Consider the following 22,105-nt stretch of genomic DNA (forward strand, 5'->3'; position numbering starts at 1 on the left):
GGTGATGCAGTATGTGGTCTGGCATTTCTGCTTCATATTGGAAAAATGCAAGGTCTTCCCTGAAAGAGAACGACGTCTTTTGGGATGGGAAGCACATGTTGTTCTAGAACTTGGATATACCTTCTGTGCATTAATGGTGCCTCTTCTTAGATGTGGGGGGAAAGTGGGTTTTATGTTGCGGTGTAATTTATATAAAATCTCTACACCTTCAGGGAAGATGCAGGCTCTGAACTGAGCCTCCTGATAACAACTTCATTGTTGTCCTTGTCCAGCTTTTCTACTAAGCTACCTGCTATAGCTCAATAAACTCCCCACTGGAAGGGTTTCAGGGACAAGCACCTGGCGCGATACAACTCGAGCCACTTTTTGAGCATTTATTTTAGTAGCCTACACATACACAGCTAGTTATATGTGCCCCTTTAGCTCGTGCCATTAATCCAGGTCAGTTAGAGATCGCTCTAGAGTTTTAAACCTGCAATGCAGAAACAAAAACGAACATCAGAATGAACTAATGAAATTACACAATCGATGAGATATTAATTTTGCAAATCTGAATTACTAGCAATGCCAGCTTAAGCACAGAACAACTCACCGGCAAGCCTTAACTCAGTCCTGAATCAACGACAGAATGAAATCTTAAGGCGGCGTCCTGTGCACCTCACTAACGCATATACATTTTACACAATCTGGTGACTAGGAAACAACAACAAAACATTCAAGCGAACCTAGTAAGATAGCACAACATAATTGAAATATAACTAATAAACTCTGTTTCTCATTTAGAGAATAACTATGATAAAATCAAACACAATTAATTTCTTCAAATAACCAAGAATATATATAACATCCATCAGCATGTAAATAATAACATACGACAAAACAGTAGTGACACCTGCTGGAAAGTTCTACAGTCCTTGTCTTCTTTAGTCCCGGATGACATGGCGTCCCAGTCTTTCCAAAAAGAACTTCAAATTGTTATTCGTCGGACCACAGAACAGTTTTCCACTTGCCACAGTTCATTTTTAATAGGCCTTGGCCCAGAAGAGAAAACGCCTTCTGCTTTCTGGATCAATGTTTGCTTCTATGACTTCCTTTTTTGACCTATAGAGGTTTAAAGAGCCGTGCAACGGGCGAATGGGCACCGGTGGATTGGGGTGTTCACTGACAATGTTTTTCCTGGAAGTATTTTCCTGGAGCCCATGTTGTGGATTTCCCATTACAGTAGCATGCCTGTACTGTGATTGCAGTGTCGTCCTAAGGTCCCCGAGATCACGAGGCATCCAGTATGGTTTCTTTCCTGCCTTAACCCCTTTGACAGGAGATCGTCCTCCTCTTAAGCACAATACCCACTACTGTTTGTGCAAGCAGCGTCTAATACTATCTATTATAGCAGCTTCACCAAATCAATGGCCCTCTGGCGGCCTTATTCTTGACAGTCTGCTGGTTTTGTGCGGGTGACATGGTAGTCATCAAATGACTTTTTGACTTTCAAGTACCATCGCTTTCCACTCACAAAAAGGAGAGGACTCCAACAGTTCACCTAACATCGTTGTCCAGGTGTGTAACCATTTTATTTTCTTGGTTTGTTTTTAAGGCATTATTCTGATTCTACTGCAATTTAATGTGGAAGTAAGTGCAGTTTGATTTGCTTTTGCTGGGAAATCTGTTGTGAATGCCAGTGAACGAATGTGTGGTATCGTGAACGCACGTGAAATGCCCAGTGACTACAACACTTACCATATTTTTTTTTGAATATGATAACTGTTTACTGTGGTATTTGTAGCAATTAACCACAATGCCATGCATTTAATACCTTTTGTAAATTGGGAATTGTAATTCCAGTGGGGGGGGGTTCTTTTTTGTTTTACCGGGCATTCTTCATATCATATACATCTCCAGCTCCTACAACAAATACATTTGAGTGTCCAGCAGCCCTTTATGAATCTCTCTCTCCTCTCTCTCTATCTCTCTCTCATCTCCTCTCTCTCTCTCTCTGATATTCTTTCCCTATTTTTCTGTGAACTGTAAATCTATAAGAAAATACAGTCACATTTTCTTTCTTCCTTCCTCTCTCTTGTTCATGATGTCATATTTTCAGATCCAGTTCCCACAGAAAGCTGCTTTTATACTAACAAGGGAACTTGAACTCAGGCTCAGTGCTGAACTTGAAGAAGAAGCTGTCAGAGGAAGCTTAAAGTCCTTCAAAGGTTCAGCTTACTTCACAGGTAACATTGAGAAGACGGTAAGTTATAACTGGATTTACTTTTTAATTAGTTTAAAGCATGTGCTAATAACCTTCCTCATAGTCCTTCCTTTTCTCAAATATTTTGTTCACAGGTCATTTCTAAATATTAATTGTCTCAAAAATGTATGTATTAAAAAACAAATAACATTTTCCTTTTTCTTTATTTCCAGTTGAAAAGGAAGGCCTGTCAAACTCTTGTCAAACCTGTCTCTATTTGTGGAGAGGGATGGAATTTTGACCCATCTCGGTAAAAATTCTACTTCCACCCCATCAGTACGAGCCCTCTGTGCTACGCCACAAAGTAGTAATAATTCATACAATTTCAGCAAATCTACATGATATTGCATGCCGCATTTCCACAGCTTTCTCACTCCTGCTGTCATTGACTATCACTCAACTCATGCAGACTGTGCCCGCTGTAACTAGTCAGAGCTGCTTGTATCCCAGCAGTTTATATTGAGTCCACTGTATTCCACTGTCCACTGTGTATTCTTTATTAGCTCGCCTCTTCCCTGCTCTAACAGTACATAACATTTGTCCACACCTAATTTGGACTAAATTAGATCACTTCTAGCAGCTCACAATTCTGCAGCTGGAAGTGGTGGCCTCATGGTTAGAGAGTTTGACTCCTAAACCTAAGGTTGTGGGTTTGAGTCCTGGCTGGCAATAATTAGATAACTGAGGTGCCTCGGCGCTGCACCGAACCCTCAACTGCTCCCCGGGCGCCGCAGCATAAATGGCTGCCCACTACTTTGGGTGTGTGTTCACTGCTGTGTGTGTGCACTTTGGATGGGTTAAATGCAGAGCATGAATAACAAATTTACGATATTGCTTTTTTTTAATTGATCAGATTTTTTAAGAAATCTTGTCACTTTCATTTGTTGTCAGTGTTTTAATTGTTCATCATGTGATAAATTCTCTTTTTTCCTGTCTTGCAGGATTTCTCACAGATTACTTAAAAATACCCCACCATAACAACACAAAAGCAGCCCTTCCAAAAGCATCCACAGCTCTCTCTCTTGTGTGGCACATCTGCTCTCAGTCCTTAGCATGTCTACTTGTATTATTTATCCTCTAGTCAACACTCCCATCTCTACTGTGAACACTCCTGTCACTATCACTCATACCACCTACTGTATTCCCTATATGCCAACTAATCTAAAATGGTAATGTAAAATTATAATTTTTAAATTTCTTTTTAACATTGTTTCATTATTCTGTAATTAACCTAATGTTATTGAATGTATATTATGTTTATATATATATATATATATATATATATATATATATATATATATATATATATATATATATATATATATATGTATGTATGTATATGTGTACATGTGTATATGTGTATATGTGTGTGTGTGTGTGTGTGTGTGTGTGTGTGTGTGTGTGTGTAAAAGTGCCGCCCATTTCTGTGTGTGTTTGAAAACCTTTAAGGTCATTTAATGATAGAAATGCATTTTCCCAGCCTGAAAAACGCATTTATAAAATTTATAATTGTTATTGGCTGAAGTTTTAGCTGAGTTTCTAGATGGTTCACAAATAGAAGCTTGCCATTGCATTTTAGGAGATTTAGAGCTAATACAATGTGAGCCATTAGTCTCAAATAATATTTCTAAGGAATTAGCTCCTTAAATGGGAAGAAAAATAAGGTGAGTGCTGTGCTGGAGCCTTTGCGGTGCCCTGGATTGTAAAAATATATTTTGGTATCTTATATCTCCCTCTGAAAAAAACAAAATGAAACTATTTTACTTTATTTTTATTATTTTTGAAATGGATAGCCAATGCTGTTTCTAGTGGGCTTTCTTGCTGGCATACTGTCTGTCTTTGCCCTCCTGCCAGCTGGATTATCAACTGGTACCTTTCCAAAGCTGTTAGGCTTCCTCACTATAATCTATTATTTTTATAATAACCATTTTTTTTGTTTTGGATTTCCTCCAGGTGGCACAAACTGAGAGAGAGAGAATGCTGAAAGCAGGTATTATGTTTGTCTGAACTGAAAAGTTTGATATATCAATAAACACTGATACGGGAAAGTACTACACGTTTCTGCAGTTTTTATGCCTGTGTTTTTTAAATTGTATTTATTTTTCTTTTTATCATTATTTCCTTTTATTCCTAATTCATAAATCTCTGTAAAGAATGTCTCAACTTTGTCCTCCTCAGGTGCTAGAGCATCAGTAATGTGCACGAACATCATCTCTACTATAATACAGAATAGGATTTTATGTTGTTCTTTTCCTTGATTCATCACCTCTAGTTATGTATACAAAGTTCCTGCAGCAATATAGTGCATGTAGCTCCCCTTCAATGCAGCTTCTGTCTGCTGCTCTCTCTATCTAACTGAATTCCCCATTAATATGACTAAATGTTCATGTCTTAATTAAAACAACCATGCCGAATATATGTATTGTTTGCAAAATGAAATGGTGTATTTACCAAACACCATCCCTAATACAGAATATTAACCATACTTTATTATCCAACACCGTACGCAATATTTTACTAGGATGCAGCGTAAAGACAGATAAAGCAGCATATTAAGACAAATGATATTCAAGTGAAATAAAAATGGGTTATGTTAAAACCATATTATTTTAATAAGATGAAGAAACCCAGATGCACGCATGGTGAAATGTCTTGAGACCAAAGAATCACATCCAGTTTCCTTCCCATCATCAGAGCTCTCCTGGTTTTCTTCTAAATCCATGTCCCCATTATAATCTTCTTCTAATGTCATAAACAATTTGTAATTACATTGTTATTCAGCACAGCAGTACAACCCAATGAACAAGCTTACATACTAAATCAAATCACTTTATCATAATACTATGAATGCAAGTGTAAGGTGGTGGAAATGCTGTTGTGCAAACTCTGCAGCATGATAAGCACTGAATATATTTTGCAAATAAATATACAGTGTATTAAAACAAATACAGTATACATATACTTGGCCACAGGTAGAAAATAATATATAGTGCAATATTATACTGTACAGAGAGCACAAAATGAAAACATTAATAAACAACAATCACTGTATACTGTACATATACCTTTGCAAGTGCAGTATAGGTACTAATGAATTCAGATGCAAACAGAGCGTCAGGGAGCAGAATAATAGTGAGTCAAAGTCCAGTCAAGTAGTAACTCATAGAATTACGCAGTGTATAAGGAGGCTGCTGGGTGTGTGTGTGTGTGGGTGCTGGACTGGTACGAGTCTGGGGTCTAGTCTGATTGCCTGTGAAGAACTTGTCTGCAGTCTGCTGGTGCTGGTCTCTGTGATAACATCTGCCTGATGGCACGTGTGAGAGTAATCCATGGGCTGTGTGGCTGGAGTCTCTGATGGTCCACTGTGCTTCCTCAGCAAAACAAAACAAACAAAAAATTCTATGTGAGATGTCCTGGGGGCCTGTTTCAGAAAGGAGGTTAAGTAAAAACTCTGAGTATGTTAATCCTGAAATGAGGGAAATTTGGCTCTTCTGTTTCAGAATGGGAGGTTTGTCAACCCCAGAAAGCAGGCAAGCTTCTCGCTTCCATTTCTGAAAGAGAGGTGGGGTGGTCTACTCAGAGTCAGTCACCATGGTAACTTTCTCTATGAACCTAACCTGGTTGGGAGCAGGATTTCTTTGGTAAACCCAGAGTTTCTTACGGTCTCCTCCCCCTTTTTAAAGAGGTGCTGACATTTTAAATACCTCTATCTATTCATTCACACTGCAAATAAGTAAATGCAAATGTCTTATTTCAAGTACAAACATCTAAAAAATTATTGATGCTAAGATGTAATTTCTATAGATAATGATATATGTATTTAGCCTTGGTTTCTGGGGGGAAACATACTTATGGCGCTGCATAAACGCCAAATTAACTTCTATAGGGCAAGAAAAATAATCTTAATGCAAAAGGAAAAAATGCATATTTGTAAATTTCTCACCCCACTGGCAGATAATTGGCAAAATAAGAAAAATGTACCAAACTATTTTTCCTGCAATGGAAATAAGACTAATTACTCCTATGTCTTTTTGTATGTAGAAAATGGTATTGATTTGTGAATATTTATATTTTGACTGGAAACAAGATGACAAAAATTTAAGGAAACATTTTTTGTGAAAGTGTATGTATTTATTCATTGTATACTTTCAATATGCAGCATGGTCAAAGGATAAAAGTGTCATCTCCTCTTATAGGCTAAGCAGGATCCCAGAGGACGAGAGGGCTGCATACATTCATAGTTTTTTTTGCCATTCATTGATTATTTATTTGAGCGTAGCATTTTAAATGGTAGTTTTCAAAACATTGGGGCTGTAGAGAAATATTTAGGTGGCACACTGTATGCGGTAGACTGATAAGGAAAGTGTAGGTTGCTCACGCCTTCTCCTGAGTTTTTTTCCTGGGCACAAATCCACAAAGAGGAGTTTCACTGACTGTAGGTAAAGTAAGCTAGAAATCAGTTTAAATGAAGCTAATCTGATAAATGATGATTACTTGATAACATCTTGCTGCAACTCTGTAAGTAACCCAATAATTAGAATTTTCTTCTGGATTTCCTATGTGGATGGATACTGATGATAATACTAGTTATTCCTAATACCATCGCACCTTCTGAAAATGAATCAGATAACTGTATGGAATGGAAGGATGCTGGCTGAGGGTAGTAATGAGATATATGCTGACTCACTCACCTACAGCTTGCTAAAATAAAATAAAATGATTTGCAATTTATTTTGGTCTTCTTTATTTTCTAGGAAAAAAATAAAGCTTTCTTTGTTGGCCTTTTGGATTTTTTAAAATTCTCACTTGACCATCTCCTCTTCATCCGGCCAGTGGTACTGGTATGGTGGCTCCTTCCCCCATTTTGAGTAAGCCTCTGCCTTCTTTGGGCTTTCGTCAATTGGAGCAGCTCCTGGATTTTGTAAAAAATATTATTTTGGCATTCTGTATAACAATCTCTGAAAAACAATGAACCATTTTTAATATTATTTTTTATTTTTGATTATTAGCCAATGTTGTTTTTAAAAGGGTTTTTCTGTTACCATATTTCTGTCTTCACCTATTGTTATACTTTAGCATCCAGTATATTTTTCACAGTTGTTATATTTCACTATAATCATATTATTTTTATAATACTACTATTTTTGTTTTGTATTTCTTCATCGTGGCACAAACTGGATGAGAGAGAAATGCTGGTTATGGGGCATTACTGTGTGTACTGCACTGAAAAGTTTGACATATCAATAAACAACGTGATATGGAAAGTACTACAAAATGTTTGCAGTTTTTTAGCTCTGTGTTTTAAAATTGTATTCTTTTTCTTTTTTTATCCATTATTTTCCTTTTTATTCCTAATTCCCTAAAATCCTCTGTAAAAGAATTGTCCTCAACTTTGTCCTCCTCAGGTGCTACCGACATCAGTATGTACGTGCACGATCAGATCATTCACCAAACTCTATAAATGAACAGACAACGAGCGTCCAGACTGACAGATATGTTCGTAATTGATAGGCCTTGCTCACTACCATGCCAAAATCATTCCTTCAGTTACCATGGCATAAAGTTCCTGAGGGCCACTGAAAAAGCGTGGGAGTGAGACAATGGCGCAGGAATCTCTTCGAGATGCAAGCTTTCTAGCCCTACTCTTCATCTAAACTGAATTTCATTTAATCAGGACTAAATGTTCATGTCTTACTTGAAAACAAACCATGCCAGATATAATTATGTATTAATTTGCAAAATGAAAAAATGGTGTAATTACCAAACACCATCCCTTAATACAGAATATTAACCATACTTTATTATCCAACACCCCTAACCGCATATATTTTACTAGGATGCAGCGTTAAAAAAGACAGATAAAAGCAGCATATTAAGACAAATGATATTCAATGTGAAATAAAAAATGGTTGAGGTTTTAAACCAATTATTTTTAATAAGATGAAGAAGAAACCCAGATGCACGCTTATAGTGAAATGGCTTGAGCACCAAAGATAATCACATCCGTTTCGTCTCATCATTCAGAGCTCTCCGGTTTTCTTCACATCCAGTCCCTATCATACTCTTCTTCAATGTCCATAAAACAAGTTGCAATTGTTATTCAGCACAGCAGTACAATGTAATGAAACAAGTCTGTTAACCAAATCAAATCACTTTATCATAATACCATGAATGGCAAAGTAGTGTAAGGTGGTGAAAATGCTGTTTGTGCAAACTCTGCAGCATGACAAGCACTGAATATATTTGCAACAAATATACAGTATTAAAAATAAACACAGTATACATAAGGGCTTAATACAGGTAGAAAATAATATATAGTGCAATATTATACGTAGAACAGAGCAGCACAAATGATGCAAACATTCATAAAACAACAATCACTGTTCTACTGTACCATATACCTTTGCAGTGCAGTAGGTATGAAAAATTAGTTGCAAAACAGAAGAACGTCAGGGAGCAGAAGAATAGTGAGTCAAAGTCCCAGTCAGCGTAATGATAGTAGTGCAGTGCATATGAGGCTGCTGGGTGTGTGTGTGTGGTGCTCTGTACTGGTACCCAGAGTTCAGTTCAGTCTGATACGCCTGAGTGGAAGCGAACTTACAGTCTGGTGCAGTCTGCGACTTGGTGCTGGTTCTTGTGATAGAGCATCGGTGCCTGATGGTACGGTGCCAGGTCAATCCACCGGCGTTGTGTGGCATAGGTGAGTCTACCCTGACATGCGGTCCAATGTGAGTTTCCGCAACAAAACAAAACCAAAACAAAAAATTTTGCGTAGATGTCCTGGGGCCCGTTTCAGAAAAGGAGTTAAAGTGAAAACTCGTTAGTATGTTAACCGCTGAAAAAAAAATGAGGGGAAATTGTCTGGTTTTTCCGTTTCAGAATGGGAGGTTTGTCAACCCCGAGAAAGCAGGGTAAGCTCAAGCCCATTCTGAAAGAGAGGTACTATACTCAGAGTCAGTCACCCTGGACCTTTTCTCTAGGAACCAACCTGGTGGGCTAGCCGATTTCTTTGGTAAGAAACCCAGAGTTTTTACGGTCCTCCTCCCCCTTTTTAAAGAGTAAGACGGCCGTTTTATAAGTACGAAAAGATCATTCATCATGATCATTCACACTGCAAAATGCTAAAAATGCAACTGTCTATTTTCAAATACAAATATCTAAAACATTATACGTTAAGATGCAATTATCTATAGATAAAACATTATATAAGGTATTTAGCCTTGTTTCTTGGGGACCAAAAAAAAAACAAGGGCAGTTAATGTGCGTTTTTGCATAAAAACGTCAAATATGTCCCCCATAGGGCAAGAAAAATAATCTTAATTGCAAAGGAAAAAAACTGTCATATTTGGTAAATTTTTCTCACCCCACTGCAGAATAAAAAAAAAATTGGCAAATACGAAAAATGCACTTAAATTTATTTTCCCGCCAATGGAAATTAAGACTAAGTACCCTCATGCTCTTTTTTATGTAGAAAATGCATATTGATTTAAAGAATATTTAAGATATTTTGACTGGAAACAAGATGACAAAACATTCTAAGGGAAAACATTTTTTTGCAGTGCCATGTATTTATTCATTGTGCCTATTTTCATTATGCAGCATGGTAAAGTGACAAAAAGTGTCATCTGGCCTCTTATAGGTGCTACATGTGATCCCGTAGACGAGGAGGGTTGCATACATTCATAGTTTTTTTTTGCCATATTCACATGATTATTTATTTGAGCGGTAGCATTTTAAATGGTAGTCTTGTTTTTCTTTAAAAAAGTTGGGTTGCAGAAGAACATTAGAAGGCCACTGTATGCAGACTGATAAGGAAAGTGTAGGTTGCTCTCACGCTCTTCCTGAGTTTTTTTCCTGGGCACAAATCCGTCACAGAGGAGTTTTCACTGGACTGGAGGTAAGTGTTGTAGTTTGTAGAAATCAGTTTTAAATGAAAGCTAATCTGATAAATGATGATTACTTGATAACATCTCGCTGCAACCTCTGTAAGTAACCCAATAATTAGAATTTTTCTTCCTGGATTTCCAGTGGGGATGGAATGCCTTGATGACACACATATTCCCATCACATCGCACCTTTTGAAAATGAATCAGCATACTCACTGTATGGAATGGAAGGACTGCCAGATGGAGGGGTTAGTACGAGCTATATGCCGGTACCCACCACCACAGCTGTTAAATAAAACACAAATGATTTGCAATTTAGTTTGGTCTTCTTTATTTTCTAGAAAAAAAATAAAAGCTTTAGTTATTCTTTTGGATTTTAAAATTCTTCTACTTGACCATTCTCCCTCTTCATCCGTCAGTGGTAACTGGTACAGGTTCTCCCCCTATTTTGCAAGCCTCTGCCTTCTTGTGCCGTCGACTGAGTACAAGTCAGTTGTTAATTTCATATTACTGTATTTAAGAAATGTAACAGGTTTTATTAGAGAATATTAATAAGCCTATGTGAAAACGACGCATTAAACAATGTGGAAAAACCTGCTGCGCATTGAAATAGACACTGAATGATATTTAATATGTCAAATGTATGTACACTCATGTAGCGTACACCCATGAAACTTATACTTACAGCTTTACATTGAATTGTGTTTTTATAATTCATTTTTAGATGCTGCTACGTTCTTATTTTGTTTTTTTTGCCGTGGGATACCATGGAAATGAAATTTAGTTAAATAATTTACAGTTTTTACCTCTGATATTATAACAGTGATTAATAATTAAAGTTATTGATTGACTCAGAAGTATGCAGACGTCTTTTTGTCGGTGCTGTTGCCATGGTGAATCATAATTTCGGAGCTCCACTGATCATGACTTCTCATAGTCATGGTGCACGCTCTAAACTCAGAGTCAACCTACTCAGAGTCGACTGAACTAACAATTTAGCTGTTCTAAAACCGAAAACTCAGAGTTTCCCATCTCAGGGTAAGTCAACTAAGAGTTTGAGTTTCAACTCAGAGTTGGTTGAACCTCCTTATTGAAACGGGCCCCTGGAGAGACAAAATCATTTTGGGTGTTGTAAATCAATAAACAATATATAATATTATTATTTAGAATTGTTGTAATGGAAATACCATTGATTCCTGTTGAAGGTTGTTGGATGTATGGGCTAAAAAAAAATCCCTCCAGAACTAGCTCTCAGTTGTGAAGTTTCTTTCATGGGCCGTAACATCTGTGATGTCACAGAGCTGTTTGGGAATGCAGTCTTCACAGTTTCAGGCTGCAGTGCTGCACTTGGTGGCCACTGAATACACCATCAACAAAGACTCCTCCATCTCTGGCCTCAGACCCGCTTCTCTTTAGTCTGGACCATGTGAGTGAAGACAAATGTTTTCAGCACCAGCTTTCCTTCTACCTCTCGATGCAGTCTTTCTGTACAAGTAGAACATAATACAAGCAGTCATAACAAATCAGTAATGTATTGAAAACTCGTAGTACATATGAAGACTTCAGATGCAAAGGCCTCTAAGTTCCGTCTGAAATTTTCTTCAAAAATTCTTCTTAGAAGAACATTTCAGACAGAAGATAAAATCACATCACAACTCAACACATAAAACACAACATCCTTGTTCTTCATTTCTCCATCAACTGACTTCATCCTCCTTCAAAAAATCAAAAACTTTAAGTCCATAACAAAAATAGTTTTGGTGTATACAGGTGCGGGTGTCAGTACTCACCATATTCAGTCATTTTCTGCCCAAATTCCAGAAATGATGCACTGATGATTTGCTCATTCTATGAGCTATAAAAAGATGTATATGTGAAAAATGATAATTGCTGACTTGAATAGAGATCAACATCAAATGCTGTACTAATGCATTGCTTGAATACAAGACATACAATGGGAAATGATGACACCTTTTCAGTCTTTTCTGTTTGAGCGACAATAGAGCCATGTTCATTCCTCATCCCCAACAGGACTGATGTTCTTTGTATTTTTGCTCTTCAGCTGTAAAACAAAAATATGTCTATTAACCCCATGTTTAATTACTATTGCTGGTTAAACATATGAACTAAGACAGATATAATTAAGTTAATTCACCAAAAGATTCAGGTTAGAGGATTAAATGAATATTGGTTACAATTTTCTACAAACCTTACTTGGAGAGGGCTGATCATGACAAGAACTTGCTGAGCCTCACTAGTAGACGTTCAGATGACAAAACTGAAAAAGCCCATCATGCAACCATCCGTTGTGTTTGTGACTTTACAACAGAACAAAAGAGAATGTGTGAGTGAGTGGAGGGAGTAAACGACTAAGATGAAGAGAAACAGGCAGAAAAAGGCAGAATCTTGTGTTTAAGTTTAACAAAATGAGAGGAAAGAAAGCTGTATCTTCAAGCTATATTATTCTGAATTATTTTATACATGATGACATGCTAGCAGGATTGTTGTAAGCAGTTTAAAGACCTCTTCACACCAAGGATGAGTCCATACCACAACTATTTAACATTTAATGACACAGAGGAACAACATCATTGGAATATATTTTCCAGCTGATGAACAATAAAAACAGCCAATCAGAATGCACCTGACTTTAAAAAGCTTGAGCATTTAAAGTGGCAGACAACAACATCACTGCAGCTTGTATAATAATAAACATAACTTTATCGTCTGTTGGTGTGGATGCTAAAATAGTTATTGTAGTTACTATTCTTGGTGTGAAGAGCCTTAAATGATGTAATTTGGCCAAATTAACTGAAGATCTGATGTATCACATGACAAGTTAAACTAGCATTTCCAGACTTGCTTTTAGACAGATGTGTTCAATTAAAATCAACGTGGAAATAAAGGCAGACTGTGAGGTGTGGACAGATATCATGTACTGTTAGAACGGGTTAAGACGGTGCTAATAAAGAATACAGTGGACTCAATATAAACTTTAGGATATAACGCTCTGACTACTTAAAATGGACACAGTCTGCATGAGAGCTGAGGCGATGGTCAATGACAGCAGGAGGCAGGAAAGCTGTAGAGTACGCTTGTACAATATCATAGAATTTGCTGAAATTGTAATGAATTATACTACTACTTTGACGCAGCACAGGGCTCGTACTGATGGGGTCGTGGAGTATGTTAAAAAAACAAAACAAAAAAAAACATAAAATTCGGTGCAAAATGTAACTGCAGTAAAGTTCTGTCAAGGTGCTCAGACCAACACAGACGTACCATCGGAAATGTTTGCCTTTGCAGCTTTTGGTCTTCTCCGTAAACACACAAGATGGTCAAATTCATCCCTCTCCACAAACAAGACGGGTTTGACAAGAGTTTGACAGGCCTTCCTTTCCAACTGAAATAAAGAAAAAGGAAAATGTTGTTGTTGTTTTTTAATACATACATGTGACATGTGTTAGAAATGATCTGTGAACAAAATATTTGAAAGGAAGGACTATAAGGAAGGTTATTAACACATAAAGTAAGTACTTTAAATTAATTAAAGTAAATCAGTTATAACTAAATGTCTTCAATATTACCTGTGAAGTGTTGAACCTTTGAAGGACTTCAGCTTCCCTGACAACTTCTTCAAGTTAAGCATTGACAATCTACCTCAAAATACAAGCAGCTTTCTGACAGAACTCATACAAAACAGAAATGAAAATATGCCATGATGAACAAGAGAAAGAAAGAAAAATATGTGTGACTTATTTATGAATTACAGTTCAGAAAAATAGGAAAGGAAAATCAGAGAGAGAGAGAGAGAGAGAGAGAGAGAGAGAGAGAGAGAGAGAGAGGAGATACTGCAAAGCTGCTGGACACTAAATGTTGTTGTAGGAGCTGGAGATGTATGTGATATGAAGAAATTGCAAAACAGAAAAGAAAAAAAAACACTGAATTACAATTGCATTACAAAAAGGTATTAAAGGCATGGCAAATTATGTGTTTACTGTGTTACTTAACTAAAGAGAACACAATAAACAGTTACTGTGGTAAAAAGCATGGTACCGTGTTTACACTACAAATACCAAAGTAAAACTACAGTTACGACGGGAGATACATGATATGTGTTGTGGTTACTGAGGTTTTATTACACATGACATGGTTGAGCAACATGTTACTATGGTAAAAACATGGTAAATGCGTGGACTTTTACATGACCTCTTCACCACAAGCGAATTTCAAACGAATATCACAATGAAAACTAACTTTATAATGCTGGCGGAGTCCGATTGAATGATCTGAACGTCAAACTGGTTGAATAGAACAAACAGCGTCCAGCATCATTTTGAAAAAACTCATAATATTATTCATAAACACGGGACGATCGACTACTTTATGAGACGGGTGGAAACCCTACCTGTACATGTCTCGAAGTCATCTTAAATCCATATATTTTTAGCAAAACATTTTGAACAGCTGGGAGAGTTTAAAACACAAACGGTTCAAAACGAAAATAGCAAGCATATTAAAATAAACCCACAATGCATTTAGGGTAAAGTTTCTGTAGCATACCTCCTTTTGCCAATAGGGGCGCTACTTTAGGCAACGGATAGTGACAAAGGGTTGGAGGACTTGTTGGGGCTCAAAATGTCACATCAAAGCATCAGTCTATCAACAACAGCTGTCCACAGACTTCATATCAGCTAAAAAAAACACAACTAAAAAAACAACAATCATTAAAAACATACAACAATTACTCCACCCACATCAATAATACAATATACAGACTGAAATATCCACTATCATTAGTAATAATGATAAATGCAAAAATTCAGATTCAAAGATAACAAGCGAATATAATATTGTTACAGATAAATAAGGATTTAATCAAAAATATTTTAATACATTTTCCCAGTTCCAGTGTTTCCATACTTACCACACGTTGTGTTTGTAAAACAGATACAGTGTATGCAAATGTGATGATTTAATCAGGAGGATCAGTGTCACTCAAACTCTCAAAGGACTGTGTTATAAACAGGATCCTCTGCAGTCAGTGTTTGTGAAGGGTTACAGATGGCAGTTCTGCAGTGCAGTTTCTCTTCACTTTGACAGGTCTAGATTGATAATGGAAATTAGTTTTTATTACAGTAATTTAAGTATTTGTTTTCTGTTTTAGATTCATGCTGATGATTATTTCAGGTGAGAATGATTTCACTTCTCCAGATTGTTGTCACTTAATTTTTCTATCCCATCTAATAGTATTTGTTCCATGTTTTTCAGCTGTTAGTGGTCAGTCTTTGACCTCCTCGGATTCTGTGGTGAAAAAGCCTGGAGAATCAGTGAACTCTGTCCTGCACTGCGTCTGGATTCTCAGTGAGCGACTACTGGATGCACTGGATCCGTCAGAAACCAGGGAAAGCACTGGAGTGGATTGGGCGAAGATATAGCTCAAATGTATATTATGCTCAGTCTCTACAGGGACAGTTCTCCATCACCACAGACACCAGCAAAAACATGCTGTATTTAGAGGTGAAAAGCCTGAAGACTGAAGACACAGCTGTTTATATACTGTGCACGAGAGTCACTGTTACACAAAAGACTGCAGGACTGAACAAAAACTATTCATGCATCACATCACTGAAGCAATTGCAAACTTCCCCAGATTCAACCCAATTATACTTGTTTAGAAATGTATTTAAAACCATTTAAAAACTTCGTCATAAGCAGATTCTCAAATAAACGAGTGATTAAAGGTCTGGATTAATTAAGGTTAACCATAAGTCAGATTATAGGTCTGCAGGGTTGATCAATCTGCAAAGATACAAAACCTGTACAGTTGTCATACATACATTATGAAACAAAAGTATATGGGGAATAAAGCATATAAAATATAGCAGAAAATAATACTAAAATGTTTTAAATATCACATTTGTTTATAGGGCACTGGTGCTTCTATATTTCAATACCCTGCAGTATGCACCATATATGACTATATACTGATACATAATACATCGCAATGAAGACAAAAACGGCATCTACATTTTTATATGTGATAGCTTTATGAAAACAATTAATTTATGTATTAAATTCTTCATGAGTTAATGCTTGATAGGGTTTAAGACTGAACGCATTCATAAACTTTTATCAGGCTTTTTTTTCATGTTTAATTACTCAATAGACAGAAAAGACAAAGGACAATATTTGTATGTATATGTACATATAAAAGTTAACATATATAATATAAATCAGTTTAAATATATTTATACATGCACAGTGCTACATTTTATCACTTGTACATCTATATTATTGTGTTGCTGAATATAAAATTACAAAAATTATAATATACAAGTAAACTGTCACATATTTTTCAATATTTGAATTATGTATTTATTTATCCAGGATCAGCATGGTTTCCCAACAAGAACTGCATCAACAACAACAACAACAACCTGATTTTGGAAAAGTGCTGATTGTGTTTGTTTTTTCTACTACAACTCATTTAAGCGCTACAGCTTTATTAAAGACCTTTACCCACTTTCTCATGAACAAAACACAATGTCACATCTGTTTGATGGAACTGATGGGTTTCACACACATGCCTGCTGCAAAATAACACACCCCACACACCCACCTACCCACCACACATTTATTCACTGAAGTACAATATAATTTCCATACCAAGATAGCTGATACTATTGCTCATACAATGAACCTCAATAGTCTCAAGCTCCAGTGATTCCACTATTCAGGGTTTCAATGCAAATGAACTGATGTCTGTTTCATATTTAAACAGCTACACTGTGGAGTGGAGGACTCATCACCAGCTCAACCTTCATATAAAACCATGTTCACTTCATTTCTCTTGTTGTTGCTGGCTGCTGTGTCTTGTAAGTAAATCCCTAGATAAATAAACAGTTTTTAGTGTAAATATTCATATTCATAATTCTAAATGTTGTGTTTATCCACAGGTATTGACTGTCAGATTGTGCTCACACAGTCTGAACAGTCAGTAGTTGTGTCTCCAGGTGCTTCCTACAAACTGACCTGTGCCTGCAGTGGGTTTACTGTTAGTAGTACTTACATGCACTGGATCCGTCAGGCACCTGGAAAAGGACTGGAATGGATTATTTATTATTATTCAGATTCTGATAAGAGCTCAGCTCAGTCAGTGCAGGGCAGATTCACAGCATCTAAGGACAGCTCGAATCTCTATCTGCATATGAATCAGCTGAAGACTGAAGACACTGCAGTGTATTACTGTGCAAGAGACACAGTGGAAACACAAATACAGGCAGCTGTTCAAAAACTCATCATGAGAAATGAGGTGGACATGTTTGAGTTATGCAAGCTCTAAAGTAACATAATGCCCATCTGATGTGTTTTAAATGTACTAAACGCAAAAAAAACAAACAAAAAAAAGGGGGGTAATAATACCTTAATAATTATAAAACTTGTATTATTTATTTCACACTTGGTTCCCAGTAAATCTATACTAACTAGTCTGTTTTCTAGAGTAACCTATTTTTTAGTATGACTCGTAATATTCAGTAATTTTAATTTCTCTTATAGTAATAATGGACTGGGCGTTTTTTCTAATAGCATTTCTATACATAACTGCATTAACTCTACATGGGTACTGTCACAATGGAGGCCATTAAAAAAAAAAAGTACTGCTATGATTTATAGATTAATTAAAACTATTAATCGTGACCACACTATGATGCAACAAGCAGCCTACCAGGCAGAAACATGTGACATCACAACCAGATCATAGTTTAAGTCATTTCACCCCAAAAATTAGACCAATACCAGTCAATGGCATTCATCAGGGAAAGAGAAAATGCAGTAAACTAATAATAATAATAATAGTGAAAATAATTAAAAACAAACAACCAGACAAACACTTACCTACTGAGCTAGAAACTGATTGCTGAAAATGACTGAGCAATGCTGGTGAATGTCCATCAATAACTAATGTTTTAACCAACCTCAGGCCCCACTTGGCCACATTGGGGTCAATATTAAATAAACACACTTTAAAAGACATTACAGAACAAACACAGGGACGTAAAGAGAGTTCCTCGGGAGCAGGGGCTCAAATGAAAAAAAAAAAAAGTGGCATCAATTGTTATAGTAAAACAGTATATGCATATAAATGTAAAAAAAAATATTCTTGACACAAAGTGTTTGTGTCCAGCTGCACAGTTTTGGTGTGATGATGGAAGTGTTACTGCATTTAGTTCTGCTTTTGATCATTTCATCTTACAAACTCTTATTTTTTTCTGAATTGTTGAGGACATCCCACTCTTCTAAATCATCTAACATTATTTGTTTCATGTTTTTCAGCTGTTAGTGGTCAGTCTTTGACCTCCTCAGATTCTGTGGTGAAAAAGCCTGGAGAATCAGTGACTCTGTCCTGCACAGCGTCTGGATTCTCTGTGAGCGGCAATTACATGCACTGGATCCGTCAGAAACCAGGGAAAGCACTGGAGTGGATTGGATATATAGACACTGGCTCAACTGCATATTATGCTCAGTCTCTACAGGGCCAGTTCTCCATCACCACAGACACCAGCAAAAACATGCTGTATTTAGAGGTGAAAAAAGTAAGAAGTAAGGCAAAAGACTGCAGGACTGAACAAAAACTAGTTATGTGATCTCTGAGGGTCCAAGAACAATGATTCAGCACACTTCACTTTTAGTTAATTCTTATTAATAAAACATGCACAAATTACAATTAATTTGAGCTCTATAACATTCCACTGTGTAAACCCTAAAGGTTTTCAGTCTAATCAGTGCAGAATCAAAGATGATAGTAGTAAAGAAGCATCTACATTCTACATGGTTGTGTTTATATTATCTTTTATGTTTTCCTGTGTCTTTTAAAGAGTGTTATTAAAGACTGTTAGTTTAATTATCTTCTTTGTCCAGCACATCATTACAGCCAATATGAGACACTACTATGTCTCTGAACTCTGAAAATGTAAATGTACCTTTAGAGGGCACCCTATGCAAACCAACTTCTCCCCATCCTCTTTAAAAAGCCTCCACTCCGTTGTTTGTGACTGATGCATCAGCTTGCTCTTTTCATAACATGACAATGGATATTGTGTCTAAACTGGGTTTTATCTTCATGTTTGCTCTCACAGAATGTAAGAGACTCCTGAAAACCTGTTAATAATCAGACTTATTCATGTGTACTGTTGTAAATGTTAATGTTGAACTGTTTGTTTTTCAGTCTGTTGGTGTCAAACACTGACTGAGTCTGAGTCAGTGGTCATTAAACCTGGAGGATCTCACAAACTCACCTGTACATTCTCTGGATTTAGTAGTGACCCACACTTAGCTTGGATCAGACAGACTGCAGGAGGAGGTCTGGAGTGGCTGGCATACATCTCATCTGATGGTAGTAGTTATATATACTACTCTCAGTCTGTTAAGGGACGCTTCACCATCTCCAGAGACAACAGCAAGAAACAGATGTATCTGCAGATGAATAATATGAAGAATGAAGACACTGCTGTATATTATTGTGCAAGAGAGACACAGTGATGAATACAGCTACAACACTGCACAAAATCTGAAAACAACCATATAAACAGCTCAGTGAGCTCACAATATAAAACCTCGGTGAATAAATTAATAAAACATTAAAATATTTTTTTTTCTTATACAACGCTATCAAATGTCTTCAGGAGAATTTGGATGGAGGCACAAGTCATACAGTGTGGACTAATTTTTTGATGTCTTTAGTGAAGCTCTCATTATTTACTTTTGTTAAGAATGTTCCATACAACAGCAAGGTGATTATTATTAAGCTTAGCTGAATTTTTCTATTTGACAATACAGCATGTAGTTTGAACCTAAGTCCCTTAGACAAATACTGAGTCTCTGGTTTATCCCGGCTTACAGTTTTACAAAGGACTACTAAGTAAATTTTTTGTTGTTGTTGTTGTTTTTGTTTTTTCCTCAGACCATGTTGTTTACGTGGACAGATGCTAATGGCGTCTCACGGACTGAAAACACACAACACCTGGTTTTTACAACAGTCCATATGTAGAATTAAAATAAATGAATAAATAAATTGTTTCCATACACACAAGCTGTCATTCCACATTTATAATTTGAGAACCTGAATAGCAACACAATCACTTGTGAATTAAAAAAAAAAAAATTTATAAAAAATTAATAAATGTTGAATAGTACATTACTGCAATTATTGATTATATTTAATTATATATACAAGCACTGCTTCCACAAGGAGTCCCAAACTTACAGTGAAAACCTGACTTTTTGTCTGAAAATATAAATTGGTGAGACATATATTATATATGTCTCAATAATTGTAAGGTCACATACTCATTTTGAAAGCATTATTTATTGATTCTACTGCTTATGTATATTACAAACGATCTGTATATATTAACATTCATATAAAATCGAGTATTACTAAAATTAAACTAAAATTGATTGTGTGTAATGGATTAATAATATAAATCATATACTTATATAAATCACATAAAATAACTCTGTAATTATCAATAAAGTCAGACATGGAGTCATGGAGTGTAAGTTACTATGGCAATGAACACAGCTAAAAGTCAAGCCACTTTCATGGTACCTAAAACCCAGGATTGGTGCAAACTACACTGAAACCTACCTGGCAAGCCAGCTAATCCGGCTTCATTGTACAGGCCCCTGGTCTTCGGAGCCTTGCCTGTGATTTAAGTTTGTTTAATAGCTTTACTGTGCCTTCTAACCCTACTTGATCTGTGTTATATTTAAGTTGGTCTTGCAGATTAGTCTTAAGTCTTTTTGAGTTTGCTAGTTTTCACTTTTACTCTAGTCAAGTTTAGCTTTTGTTCTAGGTTTCCCACACCTTATTTTTGGGTTTCTGGATTTTGCCTTTTGTCTGTAATTCCAGTTTTTTGTGTGTGTGTGTTTTTTTTTTTTTTTTAGATAAATTAGATCTTTATTTTGTTTTGTCTAGTCATAGCTCTTTTATTTTGGTTTCATCTTTACTTGTTGCTCTCTCTTGTTGTCTTTGTGTCTTGTGTTAGTCTTTGTCACATCCTGTTCCTCCCTGGCCACTGTTCTAAGAAGTGTGAGCAGTCCGACTGGTGCAGCTTCAGTTGCAGCTCTTACTATCAAGCTTCTGGTTCTTCAAGTTGCTACTGGATCTCCTGTGTTGTCATTGTCTGGTGCTGCTCCATCTCCTCCACTCTACAGCCTGACTTTGCCCAGGGCTGATCTCAGCTGTCGTCTTGTTCTCCTATTGACTGCCCTGTCCTACCCACCGGGGCAACCGTGGCATAATTGTCAATGATTGTGCCTTGTCTTGTCAATAAAGATCAATCCTGTAATAGTTCCACATCTGGGGGTTTCTCTACTAAACTGCTGTGACAAAATCTTGACTTCAAAGTTTTATCTGTATATTAAGAATATATTTATTGGACATCTATCATAATTTGACATCTTAAAGAAAAGTGATGTCCTCTCATTATTTATTTATTTATTTATTTTAATTGTGTGTACAGACTGATGTTGTCCCTTTTCTTTAGAAAGCAATTGTTCCAGACACTAAATTAAATAAAGATTAAATGGCAAAAGCACTGAAGTTTCACATCTTGGACAACAAAATGTCTATATGCAAATTCTCTATTTGCTCCGTGTACTAAAGTGAAGTGTGTCTGGGGCATGGAAGGAGAAATTCATATTTTTAATCATGATCTTCTCATCAGCTCTACTTCTGCTGGCAGCAGCTGCATCCTGTGAGCTTCACTGATGCTTTATTTAAACTATAAAGCATTGAAATTAACTTCATAACTGTTAACAGAAGTTTTAAGGCATAACTTATAACAAATTCTTTCATTGCAATTTCAGGTGGTGTTTTCTGTGTTGAGCTCACTCAACCTCCATCTATGGTTGTGAAACCTCAAGAATCATTCTCCATCTCCTGCAGGATTTCAGTATCAAGCCTATTGCA

The 22,105-nt window shown here is 36.4% G+C and overlaps 1 long non-coding RNA gene and 1 gene segment (V, D, J or C); one reads left to right on the forward strand and one right to left on the reverse strand.

Annotated features, from left to right (window-relative positions):
- Window positions 1-10,682: 10,682 nt before the first annotated feature.
- LOC122143906 lies at window positions 10,683-11,987 on the reverse strand. Its single transcript, XR_006159426.1, has 3 exons — window positions 11,919-11,987; window positions 11,316-11,613; window positions 10,683-11,231 (listed from the first exon to the last, which is right to left on the reverse strand). It is a non-coding gene; the product is annotated as an uncharacterized LOC122143906 (long non-coding RNA).
- A 4,976-nt stretch (window positions 11,988-16,963) lies between these two features.
- On the forward strand, window positions 16,964-17,488 carry LOC122143883. The segment is given in 2 exon segments: window positions 16,964-17,006; window positions 17,088-17,488. Coding segments are annotated over 2 exon segments (429 nt in total).
- The last annotated feature ends 4,617 nt before the right edge of the window (window positions 17,489-22,105 follow it).

The sequence above is a fragment of the Cyprinus carpio genome, unplaced genomic scaffold (genome assembly GCF_018340385.1).
Source record: "Cyprinus carpio isolate SPL01 unplaced genomic scaffold, ASM1834038v1 S000006530, whole genome shotgun sequence".
NCBI classification, from domain to species: Eukaryota; Metazoa; Chordata; class Actinopteri; order Cypriniformes; family Cyprinidae; genus Cyprinus; species Cyprinus carpio.